Here is a 16,244-nt window from a genome sequence, read left to right on the forward strand (position 1 = left end):
TGGTGCAGTGTCCTGTGTTTCTGTTGTATAGGATGGTGCAGGGTCCTGTGTTTGTGTTGGACAGGATGGTGCAGGGTCCTGTGTTTCTGTTGCACAGGATGGTGCAGGGTCCTGTGTTTCTGTTGTACAGGATGGTGCAGTGTCCTGTGTTTGTGTTGCACAGGATGGTGCAGGGTCCTGTGTTTGTGTTGTACAGGGTGGTGCAGGGTCCTGTGTTTCTGTTGTACAGGGTGGTGCAGGGTCCTGTGTTTCTGTTGTACAGGGTGGTGCAGTGTCCTGTGTTTGTGTTGGACAGGTTGGTGCAGTGTCCTGTGTTTGTGTTAGACAGGATGGTGCAGTGTCCTGTGTTTCTGTTGGACAGGATGGTGCAGGGTCCTGTGTTTGTGTTGTACAGGATGGTGCAGTTTCCTGTGTTTCTGTTGTACAGGGTGGTGCAGTGTCCTGTGTTTCTGTTGTACAGGGTGGTGCAGTGTCCTGTGTTTGTGTTGGACAGGATGGTGCAGTGTCCTGTGTTTGTGTTGGACAGGATGGTGCAGGGTCCTGTGTTTGTGTTAGACAGGATGGTGCAGTGTCCTGTGTTTCTGTTGGACAGCTCTGTCTGGCTGACTCCCAGAACACCCTGTCCCCCTCCCATGGCCACTCCCCTCTCCGTGACTCAGCATGTGCAAAGGTTAATATAAAGCCAATACCACAAGGGTTTGCCTCCTCTCACTTTGAACAATGGTTTCCTGATCTCCCAAGGTGCAAGGCGATGGACAGGACACGACAGGAACAGGTGTAGCAGCAGAGGCCACATTTGGAGTACTGTGTGCAGTTCTGGTCGCCTCATTTTAGGAAGGATGTGGAAGCTTTGGAAAAGGTGCAAAGGAGATTTAACAGGATGTTGCCTGGAATGGAGAGTATGTCTTACGAGGAAAGGTTGAGGCCTTTTCTCATTAGAACGGAGAGGGATGAGGGGCGACTTGGCCGAGGTTTATATGATGATCAGGGGAATAGATAGAGTAGACAGTCAGAGACTTTTTCCCCGGGTGGAACAAAGCATTACAAAGGGACATAAATTTAAGATAAATGGGGGAAGATATAGAGGGATGTCAGAGGTAGGTTATTTACCCAGAGAGTAGTGGGGGCATGGAATGCACTGCCTGTGGAAGTAGTTGAGTTGGAAACATTAGGGGCCTTCAAGCGGCTTTTGGATAGGTACATGGATTACGGTAGAATGATGGAGTGTAGATTAATTTGTTCTTAATCGAGGACGAAAGTTCAGCACAACATCGTGGGCCGAAGGGCCTGTTCTGCGCTGTATTTTTCTATGTTCTAGAGTGAATGTTCGTGACAGGCACATGGCCCTCAGTCAGGGCCACCGTGCAGCCGAATGGAGCTGAACCCACACACCCACTGACAGACCACACTGTCCCAGTCACACACTGTGTGAAGGAGGCGCCTGGAAACACAGATTGTTTTCCTTGTGACTCAAGTCAGCGGCCACTTAATCTACCACATCACCCCCCTTTCGGAAAGGGACATGTTGAGAAAGGGTCAGTACTGAGGGAGTGCTGCACTGTCAGAGGGTCAGTGCTGAGGGACTGCCGCACTGTCAGAGGGTCAGTACTGAGGGAGTGTTGCACTGTCAGAGGGTCAGTACTGAGGGAGTGCTGCACTGTCAGAGGGTCAGTGCTGAGGGACTGCCGCACTGTCAGATGGTCAGTACTGAGGGAGTGCCGCACTGTCAGAGGGTCAGTACTGAGGGAGTGTTGCACTGTCAGAGGGTCAGTACTGAGGGAGTGCTGCACTGTCAGAGGGTCAGTGCTGAGGGACTGCCGCACTGTCAGAGGGTCAGTACTGAGGGAGTGCTGCACTGTCAGAGGGTCAGTACTGAGGGAGTGCTGCACTGTCAGAGGGTCAGTACTGAGGGAGTGCTGCACTGTCAGAGGGTCAGTACTGAGGGAGTGCCGCACTGTCAGAGGGTCAGTACTGAGGGAGTGCCGCACTGTCAGAGGGTCAGTACTGAGGGAGTGCTGCACTGTCAGAGGGTCAGTACTGAGGGAGTGCCGCACTGTCAGAGGGTCAGTACTGAGGGAGTGCAGCACTGTGAGAGGGTCAGTACTGAGGGAGCGCCGCACTGTGGGAGGGTCAGTACTGAGGGAGAGCTGCACTGTCAGAGGGTCAGTGCTGAGGGAGCGCTGCACTGTCAGAGGGTCAGTACTGAGGGAGTGCCGCACTGTCAGAGGGTCAGTACTGAGGGAGTGCTGCACTGTCAGAGGGTCAGTACTGAGGGGGTCGCACTGTCAGAGGGTCAGTACTGAGGGAGTGCAGCACTGTCAGAGGGTCAGTACTGAGGGAGTGCTGCACTGTCAGAGGGTCAGTACTGAGGGAATGCTGCACTGTCAGAGGGTCAGTACTGAGGGAATGCTGCACTGTCAGAGGGTCAGTACTGAGGGAGTGCTGCACTGTCAGAGGGTCAGTGCTGAGGGAGTGTCGCACTGTCAGAGGGTCAGTGCTGAGGGAGCGCCGCACTGTCAGAGGGTCAGTACTGAGGGAGTGCTGCACTGTCAGAGGGTCAGTGCTGAGGGAGTGCTGCACTGTCAGAGGGTCAGTACCGAGGGAGTGCTGCACTGTCAGAGGGTCAGTACTGAGGGAGGGCTGCACTGTCAGAGGGTCAGTACTGAGGGAGTGCTGCACTGTCAGAGGGTCAGTACTGAGGGAGCTCCGCACTGTCAGAGGGTCAGTACTGAGGGAGTGCTGCACTGTCAGAGGGTCAGTACTGAGGGAGTGCCGCACTGTCACAGGGTCAGTGCTGAGGGAGTGCCGCACTGTCAGAGGGTCAGTACTGAGGGAGCGCCGCACTGTCAGAGGGTCAGTACTGAGGGAGCGCCACACTGTCAGAGGGTCAGTACTGAGGGAGCGCCGCACTGTCAGAGGGTCAGTACTGAGGGAGCGCCGCACTGTCAGTACTGAGGGAGTGCAGCACTGTCAGAGGGTCAGTACTGACGGAGTGCCGCACTGTCACAGGGTCAGTGCTGAGGGAGCACAGCACTGTCACAGGGTCAGTACTGAGGGAGTGCCCCACTGGGGCATGTGGAATGGGAACTGTGTACTGCTCGTGTTGTGGTACACCCTCCAGGGCTTTGAGATACAGTTTCGGGAGCAACTCTGGTCGAGGAACCTTACCTTTAGCATAGTTGTTATTGTCTCCATTTCTCCTCTGTTACTCTCTGGCCAAGGGTATGAAGAGTGGAACTCACACGGGGCCGTCGGGCGTAATTCTGACCTTACCCCATGTGATGGGGAATGGGACAAACTTTCACATCACGGGGCAGACCATTACTAACCCCCCCCCCGGAGTACCACACTCTCACAGTCTGGTGTTCACTTCTTCTGTGTTTGAGGATGTGAGTCTTGTTTATTATCGATGCTCACTGTGCTCGAATGGTTAAGCCTGACTGTTGAGCTGAGTAAACAGACAATGCACAAGCTGTGGGAAGCTGTGGGAAGCATGCAGCAGACATTTCAAAGCCTTGTCCATAAACCTCTCCCAGGAGAGATTCCTGGTCAGCCAGGCGACCCCGGATGGAATGCCGGAGCCTTCACCATCGCTCCCGACTGCAACATGTATGTAAACTTGTGTGTTGCCTCAACTCCTTCGGGAGCCCCATTGGTTCATTCGGTCGGGACAGCTGGTGTGGATCAGATTGGTGCCAACCGCATTGTGTTTGGTGCCCATTCCGGCTGGCCACGGATTTGGGAGCTGCCTCCTTGCCCCTGCTGAGGGTGGGACTCACGGCTCTGTGGGTCTCACCTGCCTTCGACCCAGAAGGAAAAAACTTGAGTCATAAACTGATTGGAGTTTTGGCGTAGAAATGGCAGATGGAGTGTAATCTGGACAAGCGTGAGGTAATGCACTTTGGAAGGTCCAATGCATGTAGGAATTACACAATAAATGGTAGAACTCTTGGCAGAGTGATCTGGGCGTGCATGTCCACCGATCAGTGAAAGCATGTGGATAAGGTGGGCAAGAAGGCATACGGCAATCTAGCCTTCATCGGTCGGGGCATTGAATATAAAAATTGGCAAGTCATGTTGCAGCTGTACAGGACCTTAGTTAGGCCTCATTTGGAATATTGCGCACAATTCTAATCGCCACACTACCTGAAGGATGTGGATGCTTTGGTGAGGGTACAGAAGCGGTTTACTAGGATGTTGAGGGGCGACCTGATAGAGGTTTACAAGATTATCAGTGGATGGACAGAGTGGATAGTCAGATGCTCTTTCTTAGGGTGGGAGTCAAGTTACTCGGGGACATAGGTTAAAAGTGCGTGGGGAAAAGTTTATAACAAAGAACAAATAAAAGTACAGCACAGGAACAGGCCCTTCGGCCCTCCAAGCCTGCGCCGACCATGCTGTCCGTCTAAACTAAAATCTTCTACACTTCCTGGGTCCGTATCCCTCTATCCCCATCCTATTCATGTATTTGTCAAGATGCCCCTGAATGTCACTATCGTCCCTGCTTCCACCACCTCCTCCGGCAGCGAGTTCCAGGCACCCACTACCCTCTGTGTGAAAAAACTTGCCTCGGACATCTCCTCTAAACATTGCCCCTCCCACCTTAAACCTATGCCCCCTAGTAATTGATCCCTCTACCCTAGGGAAAAGCCTCTGACTATCCACTCTGTCTACGCCCCTCATAATTTTGTAGACCTCTATCAGGTCGCCCCTCAATCTCCGTCGTTCCAGTGAGAACAAACCGAGTTTATTCAACCTCTCCTCATAGCTAATGCCCTCCATACCAGGCAACATCCTGGTAAATCTCTTTTAAACCTTTTGTTACTGCTGGAAGAGTTTGAATCTTCTTCATCGAGATTCAGAAGACCTCATCACTAACCAAGGATTAAGTAGCACATGTTACCGACCACACAGGTAACAAAACAATTTTTTTTTTTTGTTTTAGTAACAAAGGGTTTATTGAGTAACTACAACAATATTTACATGAGTTCTTTACTTTCACTTTGATACTAGTGATAAGGTTAACAAGATCTAACTATGGTAACTATACATAACTCCACTGACCATCTAAACTAGTCTGCTGTTGCCCTGGTCACAGTACACCCAAGAGAGAGAGAGAGACCCAATGTCTTTTATACCCCCGTTGGTCCGGCCCTCTAGTGATCATGCGGTGCTGCTGATTACACATTAACCCCTTGTGCACATGCACATATAGAGATCACTACAAACATTTCAAACCTTGGTTGATGACTCAACCACCTCCCTCTCAAATCTCCAATCGGATGCAGCCACTGTTAAGGAGGTGGTCTTCTGATGCCGGCAAGCTGAGTTTGAAGGGGTGACAGGGGTCAGTGCTCCTTTTTGAAGTTGAGCTTGGCTTATTTATTCAGAGGTGGGAATCGATCCCCCTGATGAAAGGAACTTTAAATTTGCTGGCTAATTACATATCACAGAATAATAAGGCCACACCTTGAGTATTGTATGGAGTTTTCTTCTCCTAGTTTGAGGAAGGACATTTTTGCTTATTGAGAGTGTCCAGCGAAGGTTAATTCCCGGGGTGGCAGGGCTGACCGATGGGGAAAGACTGGATTGACTGGGTTTGTACTCGCTGGAGTTTAGAAGAATGAGAGTGGATCTCACAGAAACATATAAAATCCTGATGGGACTGGTTAGATGCGGGAAGAATGTTCCCCATGTTGGGGAGGTCCAGAACTAGGGGTCGCTCAGGGCTGGTTCAGCTCACTGGGTTAAATCGCTGGCTTTGAAAGCAGACCAAGACAGGCCGGCAGCACGGTTCAATTCGCGTACCAGCCTCCCCAAACAGGTGGCGACTTGGGGCTTTTCACACTAACTTCATTTGAAGCCTACTCGTGACAATAAGCGATTTTCATTTCATTTCATTCACAGCCTAAGAATAGGGGGTCAGCCATTCAGGACTGAGACGGGGAAGAACTTCTTCTCTCAGAGAGTTGTGAACTTGTGGAATTCTCCACCACAGAAAGCTGCTGGGGTCAGTTTGTTGGATATGTTCAAGAGGGAGCTGGACGTGGCCTTTGTGTCTAAAGGCACCAAGGGATATGGAGAAAGAGCGGGAGTGGGATACTGAATTTGCATGATCTGCTATGATCTTTTTGAATGGTGGTGCAGGCTCGAAGGGTCGAATGGCCTCCTCTTGCACCTATTTTCTATGTTTCTAATGCAGCACAGAAGAGGCCCTTCTGCCCCTCGAGACTGTCCCAGTGAATGAGAAACACCCGTCCTGCCGACCCAATCCCATTTGCCAGCATTTGGCCCAGAGCCTGGAATGTTGCGATGGGCCAAGTGCTGATCCGGGTACTTTTAAAGGCTGTGAGGCAACTCACCTCTACCCCCCGCCCAGGCAGCGCATTCCAGACCCTCTCCCCCCTCCCAGGCAGCGCATTCCAGACCCCCCCCCCCTCCCAGGCAGCGCATTCCAGACCCTCTCCCCCCCTCCCAGGCAGCGCATTCCAGACCCCCCCCTCCCAGGTAGCGCATTCCAGACCCTCCCCCCCCCCCCTCCCAGGCAGCGCATTCCAGACCCTCACCCCCCTCCCAGGCAGCGCATTCCAGACCCTCTCCCCCCCCCTCCCAGGCAGCGCATTCCAGACCCTCTCCCCCCCTCCCAGGCAGCGCATTCTAGACCCTCTCCCCCCCCCTCCCAGGCAGCGCATTCCAGACCCTCTCCCCCCCCCCCCCCCCCCCTCCCAGGCAGCGCATTCCAGACCCTCTTTCCCCCCCCCTCCCAGGCAGCGCATTCCAGACCCTCTTTCCCACCCCCTCCCAGGCAGCGCATTCCAGACCCCCACCCCCCCTCCCAGGCAGCGCATTCCAGACCCCCCCCCCTCCCAGGCAGCGCATTCCAGACCCTCTTTCCCACCCCCTCCCAGGCAGCGCATTCCAGACCCTCTTTCCCACCCCCTCCCAGGCAGCGCATTCCAGACACCCACCCCCCCTCCCAGGCAGCGCATTCCAGACCCTCACCCCCCTCCCAGGCAGCGCGTTCCAGACCCTTCCCCCCCTCCCAGGCAGCGCATTCCAGACCCTCTCCCCCCCTCCCAGGCAGCGCATTCCAGACCCCCCCCCTCCCAGGAAGCGCATTCCAGACCCTCTCCCCCCTCCCAGGCAGCGCATTCCAGACCCTCCCCCCCCCCCTCCCAGGCAGCACACTCCAGACCCTCTCCCCCCCTCCCAGGCAGCGCATTCCAGACCCTCACCCCCCCCCTCCCAGGCAGCGCATTCCAGACCCTTCCCCCCCCTCCCAGGCAGCGCATTCCAGACCCTCACCACCCCTCCCAGGCAGCGCATTCCAGACCCCCCCCTCCCAGGCAGCGCATTCCAGACCCTCTCCACCCTCTCAGGCAGCACATTCCAGACCCTCGGCCTCCACCCTCTCTGGCAGCACATTCCAGACCCTCCCCCCCCCCTCCCAGGCAGCGCATTCCAGACCCTCCCCCCCCCTCCCAGGCAGCGCATTCCAGACCCTCTCCCCCCCTCCCAGGCAGCGCATTCCAGACCCTCTTTCCCCCCCCCTCCCAGGCAGCGCATTCCAGACCCTCACCCCCCCTCCCAGGCAGCGCATTCCAGACCCTCACCCCCCCTCCCAGGCAGCGCATTCCAGACCCTCTTTCCCACCCCCTCCCAGGCAGCGCATTCCAGACCCTCACACCCCCTCCCAGGCAGCGCATTCCAGACCCCCCCCCCTCCCAGGCAGCGCATTCCAGACCCTCACCCCCCTCCCAGGCAGCGCGTTCCAGACCCTTCCCCCCTCCCAGGCAGCGCATTCCAGACCCTCTCCCCCCCTCCCAGGCAGCGCATTCCAGACCCCCCCCCTCCCAGGAAGCGCATTCCAGACCCTCTCCCCCCCTCCCAGGCAGCGCATTCCAGACCCTCCCCCCCCCCCTCCCAGGCAGCACACTCCAGACCCTCTCCCCCCCTTCCAGGCAGCGCATTCCAGACCCTCACCCCCCCTCCCAGGCAGCGCATTCCAGACCCTCCCCCCCCCTCCCAGGCAGCGCATTCCAGACCCTCACCACCCCTCCCAGGCAGCGCATTCCAGACCCCCCCCTCCCAGGCAGCGCATTCAGACCCTCCAGCCCCCCCCCCTCCCAGGCAGCACATTCCAGACCCTCTCCCCCCCCCCCCAGGCAGCGCATTCCAGACCCTCCCCCCCCCTCCCAGGCAAGCGCATTCCAGACCCTCTCCCCCCCTCCCAGGCAGCGCATTCCAGACCCTCTTTCCCCCCCCTCCCAGGCAGCGCATTCCAGACCCTCACCCCCCCTCCCAGGCAGCGCATTCCAGACCCTCACCCCCCCTCCCAGGCAGCGCATTCCAGACTCCCCCCCTCCCAGGCAGCGCATTCCAGACCCTCACCCCCCTCCCAGGCAGCGCGTTCCAGACCCTCACCCCCCCTCCCAGGCAGCGCATTCCAGACCCTCACCCCCCTCCCAGGCAGCGCATTCCAGACCCTCACCCCCCCCCCCTCCCAGGCAGCGCATTCCAGACCCTCACCCCCCTCCCAGGCAGCGCGTTCCAGACCCTCCCCCCCCTCCCAGGCAGCGCATTCCAGACCCTCTCCCCCCCCCTCCCAGGGAGCACATTCCAGACCCTCACCCCCCTCCCAGGCAGCGCATTCCAGACCCTCTCCCCCCTCCCAGGCAGCGCATTCCAGACCCCCCCCCCCTCCCAGGCAGCGCATTCCAGACCCTCTCCCCCCCCTCCCAGGGAGCGGATTCCAGACCCTCACCCCCCCTCTGGGTAGAAAACAATTTCCTCAAACCCCCCCTAAACCTCCCACCCCTCACCTTGAACTTGTGTCCCCCTCAGAACCGACTCTTCAACTAGAAAGAAAAGAAAATGGCTTATTGTCACGAGTAGGCTTCAATGAAGTTACTGTGAAAAGCCCCTAGTCGCCACATTCCGGCTCCTGTCCGGGGAGGCTGGTACGGGAATCGAACCGTGCTGCTGGCCTGCCTTGGTCTGCTTTAAAAGCCAGAGATTTCGCCCATTGAGCTAAGCCAGGCCCTGGGGAACAGCTGCTCCCTATCCACCCTGTCTGTGCTCCTCAGAATCCTGTCCACCTCGATCAGAGCGCCCCTCAGTCCTCTCTACTCCAGTGAAAACAACCCAACCCTATCCAACCCCTCTTCATAACTGAAATGTTCCATCCCAGGCACCATCCTGGTGAATCCCCTCGGCACCCCCTCCAGCGCAATCACATCCTTCCTATAATGTGGGGACTAGAATTACACCCAGTGCTCCAGCTGTGGCTTCACCAAAGTTCTGCATCCATGTAACATTACAGTGCTGGGCTGACCTGTACCATCCGCAGACCCACCAGTTTAACACCACATCAGAGGAATTAGTCGGCAGGGACAGAAGGTCTGAGCACTTGTCCAATCTCCAGACACTCCTGGGAAATGAAAATGAAAAATGAAAATCGCTTATTGTCATGAGTAGGCTTCAATGAAGTTACTGTGAAAAGCCCCTAGTCACCACATTCTGGCGCCTGTTTGGGGCGGCTGGTACGGGAATCGAACCGTGCTGCTGGCCTGCTTGAAAAGCCAGCAATTTAGCCCGGTGAGCTAAACCAGCCCCTATTCATTCCGTCCTGAGCATCAGGAAGGATATATCGTTATCAATGTAGGTTCAGGCATGGATTCACTCGAGGCTTATTAATGAGGACAGGCCGCGCACTCGTGTAGTCACAGAGATCTATAGCAAAGAAACGGCCTCATTCTAATCCCATTATCCAGCATGTGGCCCACAGGCAGCATGGCAGCACAGTGGTTAGCACTGTGGCTTCACGGCTCCAGTTTTGATCCCCGGCTTGGGTCACTGTCTGTGCAAAGTCTGCACGGTCTCCCCGTGTCTGCACGTTCTCCCCGTGTCTGCACGTTCTCCCCGTGTCTGCACGTTCTAAGGGCAGCATGGTGGCCTAGTGGTTAGCACAACCGCCTCACGGCGCTGAGGTCCCAGGTTCGATCCCGGCTCTGGGTCACTGTCCGTGTGGAGTTTGCACATTCTCCCCGTGTCTGCGTGGGTTTCGCCCCCACAACCCAAAGATGTGCAGGGTAGGTGGATTGGCCACGCTAAATTGCCCCTTAATTGGAAAAAATAATTGGGTAATCTAAATTTATTAAAAAAAAGTGTCTGCACGGTCTCCCCGTGTCTGCACGTTCTCCCCGTGTCTGCACGTTCTCCCCGTGTCTGCACGTTCTCCCCGTGTCTGCACGTTCTCCCCGTGTCTGCACGTTCTAAGGGCAGCATGGTGGCCTAGTGGTTAGCACAACCGCCTCACGGCGCTGAGGTCCCAGGTTCGATCCCGGCTCTGGGTCACTGTCCGTGTGGAGTTCGCACATTCTCCCCGTGTCTGCGTGGGTTTCGCCCCCACAACCCAAAGATGTGCAGGGTAGGTGGATTGGCCACGCTAAATTGCCCCTTAATTGGAAAAAATAATTGGGTAATCTAAATTTATTAAAAAAAAGTGTCTGCACGGTCTCCCCGTGTCTGCACGTTCTCCCCGTGTCTGCACGTTCTCCCCGTGTCTGCACGTTCTCCCCGTGTCTGCGTGGGTTTCCTCCGGGGGCTCCGGTTGCCTCTGTCAGTGCTGCTGTAGTAAAGGATCCTGGCTTTCACAGAGGGTCCACAATTCCGGGAAACTGGCATTAAACAAAATACATCTCATTTTGTTTGATTTGTTATAAATTAGAAGCATTTAGAGGCCGTCTCCATGGTAATATTAGGTGACCAACGTTTTGGACTATATTGGAACAGGCCTCGCATGGCATTGTGATTAACATCAGTACCAAGGAGAGGGCCCATTCCACAGGGCACCGGGTTGGGGGGGGGGCATTCCACAGGGCACCTGGGGGGGGGGGCCCATTCCACAGGGCACCGGGGGAAGGGGGGGCCCATTCCACAGGGCACCGGGGGGGGGGGGGGGGAGAGGGCCCATTCCACAGGGCACCGGGGGGGGGGGAAGAGGGCCCATTCCACAGGGCACCGGGGGGGGGGGGGGGGAAGAGGGCCATTCCACAGGGCATCGGGGGGGGAGGGAAGAGGGCCCATTCCACAGGGCACCGGGGGGGGCATTCCACAGGGCACCGGGGGGGGGCATTCCACAGGGCTCCAGGGGAGGGGGGCAAGGGGTGGGGAGAGGGCCCAGTCCCATAGGGCACCAGGGAGGGGGGGGGGCAGGGGGTGGGGAGAGGGTCCAGGCCCATAGGTCACAGGGAAGGGGGGGCAGGGTGTGGGGAGAGGGTCCAGGCCCATAGGTCACAGGGGAGGGGGGCAGGGGGTTCCAGTCCCATAGGGCACAGGGGAGGGGGGCAGGGGATGGGAAGAGGGCCCAGTCCCATAGGGCACCAGGGGAGGGGGGCAGGGGGTTCCAGTCCCATAGGGCACCAGGGAGGGGGGGCAGGGGGTTCCAGTCCCATAGGGCACCAGGGGAGGGGGGCAGGGGGTGGGAAGAGGGTCCAGGCCCACATTAAAGAGCGGGAGGAGAGGGTGGCCAGTCCTATTGTCATGAGAATGTCGCTTTAAGAAACATTTGGCTGCTCATGTTGTTGCAGTGATGTCAGAGTGTGGGTGGAGCTGAGCTCTGGCTGCAGTGATGTCAGAGTGTGGGTGGAGCTGAGCTCTATCTGCAGTGATGTCAGAGTGTGGGTGGAGCTGAGCTCTGGCTGCAGTGATGTCAGAGTGTGGGTGGAGCTGAGCTCCGGCTGCAGTGATGTCAGAGTGTGGGTGGAGCTGAGCTCTATCTGCAGTGATGTCAGAGTGTGGGTGGAGCTGAGCACTAGCTGCAGTGATGTCAGAGTGTGGGTGGAGCTGAGCTCTGGCTGCAGTGATGTCAGAGTGTGGGTGGAGCTGAGCTCTGGCTGCAGTGATGTCAGAGTGTGGGTGGAGCTGAGCTCTGGCTGCAGTGATGTCAGAGTGTGGGTGGAGCTGAGCTCTGGCTGCAGTGATGTCAGAGTGTGGGTGGAGCTGAGCTCTGGCTGCAGTGATGTCAGAGTGTGGGTGGAGCTGAGCTCTGGCTGCAGTGATGTCAGAGTGTGGGTGGAGCTGAGCTCTGGCTGCAGTGATGTCAGAGTGTGGGTGGAGCTGAGCTCTGGCTGCAGTGATGTCAGAGTGTGGGTGGAGCTGAGCTCTGGCTGCAGTGATGTCAGAGTGTGGGTGGAGCTGAGCTCTAGCTGCAGTGATGTCAGAGTGTGGGTGGAGCTGAGCTCCGGCTGCAGTGATGTCAGAGTGTGGGTGGAGCTGAGCTCTGGCTGCAGTGATGTCAGAGTGTGGGTGGAGCTGAGCTCTAGCTGCAGTGATGTCAGAGTGTGGGTGGAGCTGAGCTCTAGCTGCAGTGATGTCAGAGTGTGGGTGGAGCTGAGCTCTAGCTGAAGTGATGTCAGAGTGTGGGTGGAGCTGAGCTCCGGCTGCAGTGATGTCAGAGTGTGGGTGGAGCTGAGCTCTGGCTGCAGTGATGTCAGAGTGTGGGTGGAGCTGAGCTCCGGCTCTGCTTTTTAGTTTCACTTTGAGAAAATGCTTGGGTGTGTCTGTGTCTTTTTGGTTTTATTTTCAGTGTTGGAGCTGAAGCCAGACAGAGCAGGTGTACTGCTGTTCTCTCTGCCATCAAAAGACTATCTCTCGATCATTTGGTGAATTCAGAATTATAAATGTTCTCAGTAGTGAATGTAAACCTGATGTGCTTCTGTTCAAAGGTGTTTCTTTTGTCTTCTGGATATTGTTTGGGAAGTTATTAAGGATTACTTAGTGTTGTAGTCTTTGGGGGTTGTATTTGAATCAATGGTTGCTAAGATGTTCACTGTATGTTTTAAAAAGGTTAACTTGAGTTCATAGAATAAACATTGTTTTGCTTTGAAAAAATACTTTTCCATTTCTGCTGTACCACACCTGTATAGTGGGCCGTGTGCTCCCCATACCACAATCTATTAAAAGTTGTGGGTCAGGTGAACTCCATGATACACTTTGGGGTTCTCTAAACCCTGGACCATAACAGGTTGTGTACCAGAAGGTGTGTCCCAGTCCCATGGGGTAGTTGGTAGGTGACCCAGCCTTAGAGTGCTCCAGGGAATGGGGCGAGTCCCACAGGGCACTGGCGTGGTGGGGGGTGGGAGGGGTGGAATGGTAAGGACCCTCCCAGGGAAGAGGGAGGTGTAATGGTGAGTGTTTCAGAGGTGTAAGCGTGGTGGAGAGGAGATGGTGAGTGTTCCTCAGGGGAGGGGGGGGGGGGGGGGAGAGGTGGCGAAAAGTTTTTTCAATTCTTACTGTTAACATTCTCGTTCTTCCCCGCAGATATGATCACTCTGACGGAACTCGCAACTCTCTCAGATAGTCAGCCCACTCATCGCCTCCTCAAACCCTGGTGGGATGTTCTGATGGACTATCTGGTGGTCATCATGTTAATGGTGTCGCTCCTGTCCGCAACTCTGCTCATCTCAAAGGATAAGGTGGTGTGTCTGCCCTGTGATCACGTGCAAGGCCTGAACAGGAGCTCGCCGCCTGTACCGCCTGTGACTGTACCTCGGTCTCCCCAGGCTGGACCTCCTACTCAAAGCCCTGAGAATGGTGCCAGCGCAAGGTCTTTGGGAACAGAGAAAAAACCCTCAGGCCCCACGGAAACCAAAGCATCATCTCCAACCAGGTTGGCAAAGGTCAGAGGTTACAAGACAAACCTGGATTATCAGCAATATGTCTACATCAGCCAAGTGTGTTACCAGAAAGCCCTGCCCTGGTACTCCAAGTACTTCCCTTACATAGCCCTCGTCCACACCATCATCCTTCTAGTCAGCGGCAACTTCTGGTTTAAGTTCCCCAAGACCTCCTCCAAAGTGGAGCACTTTGTCTCCATACTAGGCAAATGTTTCGAGTCTCCCTGGACCACCAAAGCGGTGTCGGAAACTGCCAACGAGGACTCGGAGAACAGTCAGAACCGGACCAAAATGTTGCAGTCGGTGACGCTAGAGCCCAGTGAGAACTCCGACACCAGCTCTTCGCTGACCTCCTGCCCCGAGGTGACCTTTGAACCCCCGGTCAGCGGCTCGCCGTCGATGAACATCCTGGACAAGCAGGATGGCGAGCAGGCGAAGGCTCTCTTCGAGAAGGTGCGCCGGTTCCGGGCCCACACCGAGGACGGGGACCTGATCTACAAGTTCTACGTGGGTCAGACAGTGGTGAAGGCACTCAAGTTCCTCTTCATCCTGTGCTACACGTTCACCTTTGTCAACTCGATTACGTTTGAACACATCTGTGAGCCCAAGATCAAAAACGTCACTGGCTACTCCGTCTTCTTCTGTACACACAGCATGGCCTACATGCTGAAGAAGCTACTGATTACCTACATTATTCTGATTGCACTGTATGGAATGGTGTGCCTCTACACCTTGTTCTGGCTCTTCCGGGGCTCGTTGAAGGAATACTCCTTTGAGAAAGTACGTGAGGAGAGTAACTTCAGTGACATCCCCGACGTGAAGAACGACTTTGCCTTCCTCCTCCACATGGTGGACCAATACGATCAACTCTACTCAAAGAGGTTTGCCATCTTCCTGTCTGAAGGCTGCGAAAGCAAACTGCTGGAGATGAACCTCAACCACGAGTGGACCTATGAGAAGCTGAGACAGCACGTCTCAAAGAACATGCAGGGCAAGCTGGAACTGCAGCTCTTTATGCTTTCTGGGATTCCCAAAGCCGTCTTTGACATGAGCGACCTGGAGGTGCTGAAGCTGGAGCTAATCCCCGATGTGCGGCTGCCCGCCAAGATCTCCCAGATGGTGGCTCTGAGGGAGCTCTACCTTTACCACTGCCCCGCCAAGGTTGACCAGATCGCCTTCAACTTCCTCCGGGACCACCTCCACATCCTGCACATCAAGTTCACCGACATTGGGGAGATCCCTCTCTGGGCGTATTCCCTGAAAAACCTGGCAGAGCTGCACCTCTCGGGCAACCTGAACTCGGAGTCCAACAAGGCCATTGGCCTGGAATCCCTGAAGGAGTTGAGGCATCTCAAGATTCTCATCATGAAGAGCAACCTTTCCAAGATCCCTTCCAACGTTATGGAGCTCGCCGCCCACTTGTCCAAGCTAGTCATCCAGAATGACGGCACCAAATTGCTGGTCCTGAACAACCTGAAGAAGCTGATCAATCTCTCTGAGCTGGAGCTGCAGAACTGTGAGCTGGAGAGGATTCCCCACGCTGTCTTCAGCCTGGCCAGCCTGCAGAAACTAGACTTGAAATCCAACAACATTCAGTCTATCGAGGAGATCATCAGCTTCCAGCATCTCAAGAGGCTGTCCTGTCTGCGACTGTGGCACAACTCCATCGTTTCCATCCCCACCACCATCAGCCTCATCAAGAACCTCGAGCAGCTTTACCTCTCCAGCAACAAGCTGGAGTCCTTGCCCTCCGCCCTCTTCACCCTGAGGAAGCTCCGGCACCTCGACCTCAGCCACAACCTGCTCACCGCCGTCCCCCCTGAGATCCACCTGCTCGAGAACCTCCAGCATTTCTCCATCACCAAGAACAAGGTGGAGACTTTGTGCCTGCAGATGTTCCATTGTGTCAAATTGAAGACTTTACACCTGGGGCAGAACTGCATCACTCACATGCCCCCTGAAATCGGACAGCTCACGCAACTCACTTACCTCGAGCTGAAAGGAAATCATTTAGAGAGGATTCCGCCTGAAATTGGCAACTGTGTCTTACTGAAGAGGAACAATCTCATCATTGAAGATCTTCTCTTTGATCACCTTCCAACTGAGGTCAAAGATAATCTCACAGAACAAGACTTTAATTCTATTGTTTAGTTTGTATTTAGAGTCATCACGGGATCAATTTCCGACCAGAGTTAGACAGTATACTCTCCCTCATTCTGCTCCCTCCCTCCCTCACTCTGCTCCCTCCCTCCCTCACTCTACTCCCTCCCCTCACTCTGCTCCCACCCTCCCTCACTCTGCCCCTCCCTCCCTCACTCTGCCCTCCCTCCCTCACTCTGCCCTCCCTCCCTCACTCTGCCCTCCCTTCCTCACTCTGCTCCCTCCCTCCCTCTGCTCCCTCCCTCCCTCTGTTCCCTCCCTCCCTCACTCTGCTCCCTCCCTCCCTCACTCTGCTTCCTCCCTCCCTCACTCTGCTCCCTCCCTCCCTCACTCTGCTCCCTCCCTCCCTCACTCTGCTCCCTCCCTCCCTCACTCTGCCCCCTCCATCCCTCACTCTGCCCCCTC

General features: G+C 55.8%; 1 protein-coding gene across 1 annotated transcript in view; it reads left to right on the forward strand.

Annotated features, from left to right (window-relative positions):
• The window catches only part of LOC119957134 (volume-regulated anion channel subunit LRRC8D-like), a 31,395-nt gene extending 15,399 nt beyond the window's left edge, over window positions 1-15,996 (forward strand). The window contains exon 2 of the mRNA XM_038784881.1: window positions 13,324-15,996. Coding sequence (XP_038640809.1) covers window positions 13,326-15,830 — 2,505 coding nt within the window. The 5' untranslated portion in view covers window positions 13,324-13,325 and the 3' untranslated portion in view covers window positions 15,831-15,996. The remainder of the gene's footprint in view (window positions 1-13,323) is intronic.
• The last annotated feature ends 248 nt before the right edge of the window (window positions 15,997-16,244 follow it).

The sequence above is a fragment of the Scyliorhinus canicula genome, chromosome 25 (assembly GCF_902713615.1).
Source record: "Scyliorhinus canicula chromosome 25, sScyCan1.1, whole genome shotgun sequence".
Taxonomy (NCBI): Eukaryota; Metazoa; Chordata; class Chondrichthyes; order Carcharhiniformes; family Scyliorhinidae; genus Scyliorhinus; species Scyliorhinus canicula.